Below are 12,517 nucleotides of genomic sequence, written 5' to 3' on the forward strand. Positions count from 1 at the left end.
CACCTGATCCATCCCCAGTGTAAATAGACTGATGCTTTTTTTTTTTTGCTTTAAGAACATTAAAGAGCCAATCCAACAGCGGAAGAGACTTTACCTTACCTTTCTACATGATCTCAGAGACTTGACTTTGCTGCTGTGAGCAACAGTAACAGTACTTACCCACATCACACAGGTCCACACCAGTGGGGGCTCGTGGCAATTTAAATGGGGAGGACGGGCTCATAGTAATGGCTGGAACGGAATAAATGGAATGGTCTCAAACACATCAAACACCTGGTTTCCATGTTTGATACCATTCCATTCACACCATTCCATTCATTATTATGAGCCGTCCTCCCCTCACCAGCCTCCTCTGGTCCACACAGTCTTCCCTTCCCACACTGCATCATCATGTAGGCCTCGTCATTCCTCCTGATAGGTCACTGAGGGGCAAGAGGAACCAGTCAGCAAACAGTCATCACAACCAACCAAGATCCTGCTCATCAGTCCCTGAAGACGCACACACGCACACACAGTTCTGACAACTTCAAAGCAATGATAAGCCGTGACAGTGTAGGGGCCAGTAGGGATGTTCTGAGTAACAGAAGGCAGCAGAGTTGTTTTTTACTTGAAGTTCAGTAACCTTCCTTCAAGTCGAAAACAGTGATATGCCTGATATTTTCATCTCAGTGAATGAGAAAGGGAAAGGGGATATCTAGTCAGTTGCACAACTGAATGAATTCAACTGAAATGTGTCTTCCGCATTTAAACCAACCCCTCTGAATCAGAGAGGTATGAGGGGCTGCCGGTTTGAAAAATGACCTCAATCCAGGGATGGAAGGTGTCACTGTACTCCTAATTATCCCAATAGGCAAATCAAGAAGATTGAAATACTGCTTATTTTTAATAAAACGTGCTTTTCCATCAGCATGCTAGGCTAGCTAATGCTAAAGCAGCTCATAGGATTCCATGAAAATGCGACACCTAGCGTTGGGGTGAGTAGCTACCAGAAGTGTTGTGGAATTAAATGGGCTGCTTTACCAATAGCTACCTAGCATAAGGATGAAAAAGGCAGTTAAATTAATTAACTAGCAGTATTTCAATCTTCTCAATTTGCCTAATGGGATAATTAGGAGTACAGCGACGCCTTCCATCCCTGGATTGAGGTGGGTTTTCAAACCATTTCTCTTCTTATTCACTGAGATGAAAACATATTGGAATATGACCATTTCGACTTGAAGGTAGGTTTACTGAACTTCAAGTCAAAAACCTTTGGATAATTGTTTCCCTGTTCACTGCTAAATCACTGGTTTTCAGGAGAGAGATTATATTTTCCCTTAGTTGTGGAGGTGGTAGATGCCTACAGTGTCTTATAGTGAAGGAAGGATGCTTAGATTCATGATCAATAGGCTATGATTAATCTACTTAATCTTCTAGTCAACTTTAACATGAAAAGCTCATTTTGAGTCATATTGATGGTGCTATGTGAATATGTCAAATTTTTAAGCAATGTGGTGGCAATGTGGTGACTATTACTGTAACCTCCTATTGTAGCCCAGATCTCACCTGGAGTTCGTTTAGTAGGCTTCAAAAGAACCGTGTTCAATGTTTATTTAAACGGAAACAGTACTGAACAACAGGTTGAAGAAGAGGATTATGGTGGCCCAGAGGGTGGTTGTGTTTGCTGCACCAGTTTTGCGATTTACATTTTAGTCATTTTGCAGACGCTCTTATCCAGAGCGACTTACAGTTAGTGAGTGCATACATTATATATATATCTTTTTTCATACTGGCCCCCCGTGGGAATCTAACCCACAACCCTGGCGTTGCAAACACCATGCTCTACCAACATCCCTGCCGGCCATTCCCTCCCCTACCCTGGACGACGCTGGGCCAATTGTGCGCCGCCCCATGGGTCTCCCGGTCGCGGCCGGCTACGACAGAGCCTGGATTTGAACCAGGATCTCTAGTGGCACAGCTAGCACTGCGATGCAGTGCCTTAGACCACTGCGCCACTCAAGAGGATTTCTCTGGAGATTTCTAATGGTCACACCCATATTGATCAGACCACACCTCGCTACACCCACTAAACTGGAGCAAACGTACCTTAAAGGCTTTTAAAGAACGGTGCACACTGTTTTAGGGAAACGTGTTGTTCAGTAGCATGTTGTCCATTAACGTACAAACCGTCACGCAATGTAGAAAACATTGAACCGAACTGAATGGCAGTGGTGGAAAAAGTACTAAATTGTCATACTTGAGTAAAAGTAAAGATACCTTAATAGAAAATTACTCAAGTAAAAGTGAAAGTCACCCAGTAAAATACTACTTGAGTAAAAGTCTAAAAGTATTTGGTTTTAAAGTACTAAAAGTCAGTGTAATTGCTCAAATATACTTAAGTATCAAAAGTATAAGTATAACTAATTTCAAATTCCTTATATTAAGCAAACCAGACTGCACTATTTTCTTGTCTTTATGGATAGCCAGGGGCACACTCCAACACTCAGACATAATTTATGAAAAGAAGCATGTGTGTTTAGTGAGTCTGCCAGATCAGAGGCAGTAGGGATGACCAGGGACATTCTCTTGATAAGTGTGTGAATTTGACAATTTTACTGTCCTGCTAAGCATTCAAAATGTACCGACTACTTTTGGGTTTCAGGGTTTAGTATGGAGTAAAAAGTACATTATTTTCTTAAGGAATGTAGTGAAGTCAAAGTTGTGAAAAATATAAACAGTACAGATACCCCCCATAAAATTACTTAAGTAGTACTTTAAAGTATTTTTACATAATTACTTCACACCACTGCTGAACTTCATCACTAGCTTACATAGCTACATAAACCCCACTCATTTATACTATTTATCTTCTTAAAATGTGATTTTAAACCTAACCTTAACAACACTGCTAACCGTATGCCTAACCCTAACCTTAAATTATTACCAAAAAGCTATTTTTTTTTTGTTGACAATTTGGACTTTGTAGCTGTGATTCTGACTTTGTGGCTATTGAAGCTACTGGAACCAAACGGAATGCACCCCTGTAGGTCATGTGCTATTGCAAGTTGCAGGTGTGCATCGTGAGTGACCTTAGGAAGTAAATTTGGAAAATCATAAATGTTATAGTTTTCACATATACATTTTATAAGCTTCCCAAAAAGAATATGGTCGCTGTGATGAAGGTTTATTTGACCACTTTACTTCACCATCCTTACCTCAATGCTACAATGCCATTCTGAAGGTGAATGCAGGCCTGTGGCCGAAAACCAACATGACAGACATATCACAAGAACATGTTTACTTTGGACACAGAATATTGTCGATTACTTTGTAGCATTGGCATTGCATAGATTGAGGGCTTGAAACAATGTTGCTAATTTGCACACTAAATATGAATGGCGCTCCAGGTCAGCTTTTCACTGGATGCTCGAGCCACTGAGGAGAAATAGGAAACGAAGTAACTTGTAATTAGGGAATAACCAACTAGCCTACACGTGAGGATTCCATTCATTCGAACAAGATAGGCTACTTTATCCGGGATATATTATTCATCTCCCGTTTTGTAAAATGATTTTCACCCGGTGCCTGAAAAAAGGCCTTTTAAAGTTGCCGCTGTCCATGGTAACGGATGTGATAGGCTGAACCCGGGGAAGAAAGAAACTCGCCTCGTTCAGAATAGCAGCCGTGCTGGAGTAGTCGACACTCGTCGTCTGATAGTTCCAGCCGAAACGGGACATCGAACCTTTTTTATTTTATTTATTTGGTTCGATTCAAATCCTCTTCTTAAAGAAGATGCGACTCTTTTCAAAGAACAGACTAATACCTTTATAATATCCATGTCGATCAGGATAGCCGGGAGAGAGATCGCCGAGGGGTTTTCTGCGAATGGAAGTTATTTGTTTTGAATATGTTATTCCGAAGTGAGTTTGTTTTTTGTTTGTCTCGGTTCGTCGTGGACCTTTAATTTGGAATCTATTGACGAAATCCAAATCGTCAAGGGAAACCCAGAGCGAGGATTCTACAAAGCCAGAGAGCTCACATACCGGGGATTTAAATTGTGTTTGGTGTGCTCCGGGAGAAGCGAGAGTCAAAGAAAGAAATTCATGTGGCCATTCTCTCTTTAGCAAAACATTTTGGATTGCAGAATGAGCAAGGAAAGACCTAAGAGGAATATCATCCAAAAGAAATACGTGAGTAACTACTTGACTATTATTGTTCAATGTGTATAAAATAATTTGACCTTTAGAAGTTTGCACGTTCATTTCGCCTGTTTCGAAGAAAATGCATAAACTTCGATCACTGAGTGTGAAGGTTACCATTACACAGCTGTGGCCTATTGGGGCCGAATTTCCTTTCAGATGGTAAAGTTGTATAATGTGTTATCAGTTAGACGTCTTTGCTTTAAATAGTCGAATATATTTATAGTGTCTGTGTTGGTTCATTTCTTCAACATCAGACAAGGCTATGTATTTGATTATTAACTCGCCATGGAAGGGCAATGCACATTCTAGAATCATTTGTACACGATAACAACCGACTTGTTGTGAGGTTTATTGATTTAGTCTGAATTTTCTACAGGAGCTGGCTAATTGTTTTCAGAATGCCTTTGTTTTCTCCCATAGCCCTTTTCAGAGCCGTAAAGACAGCCATATCGCCCATGGCTGATTCCGGGTTCTATACTCCATGCTGAGCAGCCCTCTATAAACTGTGGTATTTATAAATGAACACCTTGTTTTGCTGTTGGATATCACAACAACATTCACTTTAGTTATGTTGATGTGACTTGAGAGTAGCTGAATAGCACGGTTCGACCATGACGAGTGGACTGTAGCTCTTTAATTTTTTTCCGTAGGGGGAAAGAGCAGAAAGGGGGTCAGGCAATTTAACATTTCCGTAGAATTTACAATATTTTACAATCGTAGTGGAATGCTCAGGAGGAGTTGTTTGTCTGTGTTGGTTTACTAACATTGATATGCGATAACGGGTCTGATCATTTTAATTTTGTGTAGTACGTTTGTGTGTGACCTCTGTGAATGGGATATATTGCAGACTGCGCTTGCTGAGCAAGAATGTTAAAGCTTCTCGGACATTTTTCTAAATACTCGGGGGATCCGCAGTTAATAGTTTAAGCAGACGAGAGACCCTGGATACAGCTAAACGAAATGTTAAAGCGGTTAGTTGATTTAGCGCTAGCTTGTTTATGGTGTAATTTTAAGGAGGTAGTGTTTCAGTCGCATTGCAGAGGTTCATGTGAAGGGGAAGCAGAAAGCGACCATTTTCTTTCTGCAATTACCTAATACCGGCGAATTTGGCAGAAATGGGCTATACCAATTTCAAGGTTTTTACCACCTGTGTAACCTACAAGGTTTTAAATCTTTAAAATGTAGGTTTAAAACAGGCGTAAACTAAACAATGACGTACTCTCTCAAACTGAGACACTCAGCACATCGCTTGGCTGAGTTTAACACTCACATTACTGCGTGTGTTTTCGTGTGAAGTTTCCTCGTGTGAAAACAATGTGAAGTTATTATGAACCACGTTGAATAATAACATAATTTGAGATGCACGTTTTTATTTAAATTGAACTAATCTCAAAACATGTTGGCCACGTGTGGGCCTGCTGCTGACTAGGCTACTTTGTTTGTGGCCCACGATGCTCTGAGAATAATCAAAGCCCAGTGGGATAGCCCATAACTGGCGATTGTGGCCTTCCCCAAGCATTCCACTCCAATAACGTGATTGAAACATTATACTTTTATATTATGAGGTGAAATAATACTAAATACTTGAAGTGTTAAGCATATAGTTACAAACTTTTGATTTAAGTCAATACATTTCCCCATGAGTGTGATACTATTTCTCCCCAAAATACTCACCTCTTATGGCAATGCTATTAAAGTAATCGATGCACTACATTTCCAACTTTTTTTGGGACTGGTGAGATAATTTGACAGTGAAAAAGACAAATAAAATCTCAAGGCTGAGGTCTAAAATTATATAGGTCTATTTTTATATTTTATTCTTAACTTCTTGTGTAATTATAGATCTATGTTCATGTGGCTGTAAGTGTGTGTGGAATTGGACCGCACGGTACATGGCTTTCACATATGCTGAGGTGCAGCAGCTGGAGTAGAAATCTACTCGGACCAAACCATGCGAACAACCTGGAGGTACCCCACCTCTCTTTGGGCCCCCACTCAGAACGCAATACCCCCACCCTCCCCTCAACAACTCTTGGCCCCTCTGGTTTAACCTCCCCTTAATTAGCGTTAGACAATTATCCATGCTTGGCTTAAGCATGTCCCCTGGAACACTGGAACAGAGTGAGAGTTGTTATTCTCCCCCATGTGCTCCATCCATGCTTTTAAAATTCATCAGTCAGGAAAAAAACGTAATAAAAGCAAACAAGGCAAGGCAATTACCGCTCCTTAGATAGGAGGCAAAAGTTAACCCCCCCCCCGCCCACACTCTGGTTTCTACGATGGCTCATCACTTTGCCTGGCAACTTGACAGACATTTAGAGGCACAAACATACTCTCTCCTTCTCTGAAATTATATATTTGTATATGCAAATCGTATTTGTCACATGCGCCGAATGCAACAGGTGTAGACCTTACTGTGAAATGCGTACTTACAAGCCCCTTAACCAACAATGCAGTTCAAGAGATACAAAATTTAAATATTTACTAAATAAACTAAAGTAAAAAATAAAATAAAACGTAACACAATAATATAACAATAACGAGGATATATACTGGGGGTGCTGGTACCGAGTCAATGTGCGGGGGTACAGGTTAGTCAAGGTAATTTGTACGTGTAGGTAGGGTTAAAGTGACTATGCATAGGAAATAAACAGCGAGAAGCAGCAGTGTAAAAACAAGGGGGGGGGTCAATGTAAATAGTCCGGGTGGCCATTTGATTAACTGTTCAGCTGTCTTATGGCTTGGGGGTAGAAGCTGTTAAAGAGCCTTTTGGACCTAGACCTGGCGCTCCGGTACCGCTTGCCGTGTGGTAGCAGAGAGAACAGTCTATTACTTGGGTGACTGGAGCCTTTGACCATTTTTTGAGCCTTCCTCTGACAGAGTAGGTCCTGGATGGCAGTGAATTTGTAGGGGGGGCGGGGTTTAAGTCAGTTGGGTAGCAGCGTTCGCTATATTTGTGGTGTTGTTTAACTGAACATAGCACTGAGAGGAGATGTGCAGCTAAGGCCATTTTGTCCTGACTAGGCTGTTTTCAGGGTGTGTGGTGGGATAGAACTGCCTCTGATTCAGGCTGTGTGGAGCTGGGCTGGCCTCTGTGTGCTGGGATAGAGCTAGGCTGTGTGGTGGGATAAGCACAGCTGCTGCAGGGATCTTTACAAATGTAAAGAAGCTGTCAGTGTTTCATCAGGAGCACAACTGATGAGGCCAAGTTGAAAAATCCACTGCAGTGTGGAGCACAAAAAGAGGAAAACAGAAATGGAGCGGGGGTCGAGGCCTGTAAAGGTTCTGTCCCCTCTCTCCCTCCCCTCCTCAGTCCTTCAGCTTTACTATTTAAATGTGGGCCTTGTGTTCACCCACAAGGGTTTGTGGACCTGAGCCTGAATGTGCTTAATTTAACCTTCTGTTTTAATGCAGATGGTCATTTTTTTTTAATCCTCATTTTTTTTTTCATGTGTGGAACACGGCAGAGTTCACGGTTCCTTTCTGAAGAGCCCTGGCACTGTAACTGGGTCAGTGAGATGCTGTGAGGTAGGGAGGTTGTAACAGGAATGTTTCAGACACTTTATCCTTACTCTGTACCACTACCCTCCCTCGCACCTTCTCGCTCAAGCATTCTCAGTATTAGCTATAGTTAGATCCTCCCTTGTATCGGAGGAACCACTGACTCCACAATACGTGGAGAGCCGGATCTCTTGAAAGGCAGGGAGCTGGTAGACAGCCTTTTGATTCGGTTGTATGTATTGGTGGATTTATGCAGTTCTTCTCAGTGTTTTGCTGTCTGCCAACAGACAATGTTCCCCTTTACTGCATCGTTACGGGAGCTCCCCAAACGGCCGGTTTTAATTTGGGCCGCCGGTGATCAGCTGCAGCCAGCCCATCGCTTCCTATTCTCCATTCTCTCTCTCTCTCGATTTTATGGCAGCTTTACGTCACAAACCCTGCCCCTCTTACCCTGTTATGTAAAGCAACCTTTCTTTTATCAGCTGTTATCATCTCGGGACAATCTCTGCACACGGCCACAGTTCCTCCTTTGTTAGTTAGACCAACCTGTTTATGGGCAAACTACCAGCCAGGCTCATGCCCTACTTTAATAAACTACCAGGGTAGTGCCTTACTGTATCAGGCAGATGAACACAGCGTAAGGAATGTGCTCTGCTGTGATTTCATAAAAAAGAGGGTGAGTGTATTGACTTGGGTAATGATTATCTGTGCGGAGGATGTTTTCCTATGTACTGTATCATACTGAAATCTTGCTAAAATATACTGTATCATGTGCGAATATTCTGCGGTAAGACAGTGTGTCGGACATTGTGCTGTAATGAGACTGTTCGGGGTATATCATTTATATATCACATAAACCATGTGTATTCTGGGTCTGTGTGTGTATGTGTATATATAGATATCACGTTCACCACATTCTCACTGAATGCAACGCTTAATTTTGCTCCATGATTTGTGTCGTCCTACTCCTGTGGGTTTGGCCGGACAGCTGGACAACCCTGAGAGGACAAAAGCTGTCTCCACAAAGTGTGTGTGTGTGTGGCAGCCACAGCTCATCCAAGATCCCTGAGAAGCTGAATCAACATTTTAGATGTCTTTGGTTTGGCCTTAACTTGCTTCAGCTCTGAGGAGGGAGGATGCTGGACAGTAGGAGATAGGCTCCATGGGTGTGACTGGAGGGCAGAACAGGGGAGACTGGACTGTCACTAGAATGAAGGCTATTATGAACAAGAGGCTTTGGCCGAGCCCATTCAGCTGGTGAGGTTATGTTTAGAGCTCTAGTGAGTCTCTACTGACTGTAAAGCATAATGGAACCGTTGGTGCTGCAGCGTCCTGCCATCCAACCCTAACACAGCAGGCGTAGAAAGACGCCTGAGTGAAATCCTCACATCCGTTCTTCGGGGGAAACGGAAGTTAGGTTGAAAATACTGGATCCCTGAAAACTGGAAACATCCGCTTTCTACCTACCCTGCGAGAGTGTCCAACCACAGACAGCATGGACTTCTTCTATGGTTGGGCTGGGGCTAGGCAGGTCAGTTTTATACGCTCTCGGTCAATCCGGTATTATCCCCAGATCCCCCTCTACCACTCGGACTTGTCGTCATCAGGCAGCAGTAAGCCTTCGGGGATAAAGCAATAGAATGGAACCACTGATTACATTGATCCACATTACAGACTCCTAAAGCCTGTATGGTTACAAGCTGCTCAATGGGAATGGGCAACGAGGAGGATATTTTTTACGGTTATTCAAATCAAATCAAATTTTATTTGCCACATGCGCCGAATACAACAGCTGTAGACATTACAGTGAAATTCTTACTTACAAGCCCATAACCAACAATGTAGTTTTAAGAAAAAAATTAAAATAGCAAATAATTAAAGAGCAGCAGTAAAATAAAATAACAGTAGGGAGGCTATATACAGGGGGGTACCGGTACAGAGTCAATGTGCAGGGGCACCGGTTAGTCGAGGTAATTGAGGTAATATGTACTTGTGGGTAGAGTTAAAGTGACTATGCATAGATAATAAACAGAGTAGCAGCAGCGTAAAAAGGTGGGGGGCAATGCAAATAGTCCGGGTAGCCATGATTAGCTGTTCAGGAGTCTTATGGCTTGGGGGTAGAAGCTGTTAAGAAGCCTTTTGGACCTAGACTTGGCGCTCCGGTACCGCTTGCCGTGCGGTAGCAGAGAGAACAGTCTATGACTAGGGTGGCTGGAGTCTTTGATAATCTTTAGGGCCTTCCTCTGACACCGCCTGGTATAGAGATCCTGGATGGCAGGAAGCTTGGCCCCAGTGATGTACTGGGCCGTACGCACTACCCTCTGTAGTGCCTTGCGGTCGGAGGCCGAGCAGTTGCCATTCCATGTGGTGATGCAACCAGTCAGGATGCTCTCGATGGTGCAGCTGTAGAACCTTTTGAGGATCTTAGGACCCATGCAAAATCTTTTCAGTCTCCTGAGGGGGAATAGGCTTTGTCCGTGCCCTCTTCACAACTGTCTTGGTGTTTTTGGACCATGATAGTTTGTTGGTGATGTGGACACCAAGGAACTTGAAGCTCTCAACCTGTTCCACTACAGCCCTGTCGATGAGAATGGGGGCGTGCTCAGTCCTCTTTTTCCCCCCCTGTAGTCCACAATCATCTCCTTTTGTCTCGAGCACATTGAGGGAGAGGTTGTTATCCTGGCACCACACTGCCAGGTCTCTGACCTCCCTATAGGCTGTCTCATCATTGTCGGTGATCAGGCCTACCACTGTTGTGTCGTCGGCAAACTTAATGATATTCAACATGCTTTATAAATCATTATACTCAATGTCTAAATATAGTTGACATTAGACTGTTGATAATCAGACTACACAGCTGTGTTAGTGCTTTGTGTTATAACTGGTTTATTGGACTCTTATTTACTTATACAGTATCTGTTTGAATCATAGTGCACTCATAACAAAACTCATGTCGTTTAGAGTTCTGGGGTTCCACCAATTTATTCTCTATGAATCACGAGTAATGCAATCATGGTGGTGATTATAATGATGCTGATATTTCATATGTAGCAGTATAATATCTCTGTTTCCTGCCAGAGAGCCCCACATGGACCTTTGGCCACTGCTCTGTGTTAGACTGGCACACTGTTGACTCATCCACAGGTTGTTACGTTGGAATCAGCATTTTTCAGATGTCTCATTTACTGTGACGATGAAGATATCCTTTTACTATTATTATTTCCATTTCTATTGCAACCATTGGAGGCCCTTGAACAAGCCTGGGTCATTTCTGAAAGATGACCTCCCTCTCAGTGCATGTTAATGCAGCCTTTTCAACATGCATCAGCCCCTTAGAGGACAGGCCTAACTCTGGGTGGCAGCTCCCTTTGGCTTACTACAGTAATGAGCTTGTGGCTACAGTGTGTACTTGACTCACTATAAACTGTTGTAGTAGTTGGGCGGGCTGCATTGGCTTTGTGTGAGCTGTGTGCAAAGTGAAAGGGGGCTAGAGAGTGTGGGGGAGAGTTGTGGTGGTGGGGGGGGGGGGGGTTGTACTCTCAAAGGTGGGGAGGCAAGAAACAGTTGATTTTATTTTTAGGTCAATGGAGACTAGTTACAGAGTTACAGCTCTGTGTGCTCCATCGCCATGAGAACTGCCGCCATGAGAAACGCATTAGTCTCCCGCTCCATCTTGTCTTGTAATAGAATACAGAGTGGCTCTTTTTTATTTCATTCACTCTCTCATTACTCAGCCAGGTACAAAGAGCAGTGCGACGCCATTTCCATTGGGATCAGCGTGAGAGCAGAAGCTATGGCAGTTCTGTCCCGCTTAGCCAGAGAATCTCCTCTAAACTGCTGAGGGGTTGGCGATGCAACAGTGGGATCTCACCGCTTTCAGCACACTTCTATTGTTTTAGTGTGTTTATGTATTCATCATCTGTTTGGTGGAAGAGCCGTCTCCTTGGTGGTTTCTTCCCTCTGCTCGTGTCTGCTCACTCTTCGCTGCATTCTTCCCCCATTTTGTTGTTATAGCTTCAGACTGCCAAAGGAAATGTTGGAAGCTTCCCCAGATAGATGTCATGCAGCTGGAGTCTAAACTGTGTGAATACCTCGCCTCACCTTCTCTTTCCCTCGCACCATAAACAGGCACCCTGTGCTTTGTCCCTGTGGGTCAGCTAAACGCATGAGGCCAGGAGTTTGGTTAGCCACACGGTCTGTCCTTCACAAATGGCATTAGAGAGCTGCTGTTACCTTGGAGGCCTGAAAATGGAAACATGAAGATGAATCACAGTATCATGTGGTTTCATAAAGCACTTTGACAGACGTTCATTATGACCCAACAGTGGCATTCATATTTAAAGTAGACTAATACTCTGATCTGATTGTCAGTCAAAAGTAATGCCTCTTTGATCTCCTGTCTGCACAATGGCAGCATTTTAATGGCACTTCTAGTTGCTAAGTTTCCACTAGGCCTCACAGCAGGGGACTGTAGTGTTTGGTACACCCAGGGAAGGGAGCCAAAGCCCAGACTGAAAGGCACTAAAAACCGCAACCTGTGACAGTCAGAGCAAACTAATGAGGATAGAAATAATTAAATTGGGGACTGTCGTACCTAATGACAGAGCCGGGTCTGGAAACTGATCTTAATCACTTCTTGGAGTAAATGTAGCTCATGACAGATTCATATACTGTACACGCAGAGAACAAAGCCTGGCTTGAATCCCATTACATTAGTAATTTACAGCTGATTTACACTACAGCCATATGGGCCCATAGATGTCCATCAGTATACTCTGACTGAGAGCAGAGTATGAGATTAGTAATGGTTTTGTTGGTAATCCTAAAGTTCAACC

The 12,517-nt window shown here is 43.1% G+C and overlaps 1 protein-coding gene across 1 annotated transcript in view; it reads left to right on the plus strand.

Annotated features, from left to right (window-relative positions):
- Positions 1–3,641: 3,641 nt before the first annotated feature.
- LOC311132426 (protein Jumonji-like) overlaps positions 3,642–12,517 on the plus strand; it is a 90,875-nt gene continuing 81,999 nt past the window's right edge. Inside the window, exon 1 of the mRNA XM_084165718.1 lies at positions 3,642–4,169. Coding sequence (XP_084021844.1) covers positions 4,125–4,169 — 45 coding nt within the window. The 5' untranslated portion in view covers positions 3,642–4,124. The remainder of the gene's footprint in view (positions 4,170–12,517) is intronic.

The sequence above is a fragment of the Coregonus lavaretus genome (assembly GCF_964263955.1).
Source record: "Coregonus lavaretus genome assembly, chromosome: 7".
NCBI lineage: Eukaryota > Metazoa > Chordata > Actinopteri > Salmoniformes > Salmonidae > Coregonus > Coregonus lavaretus.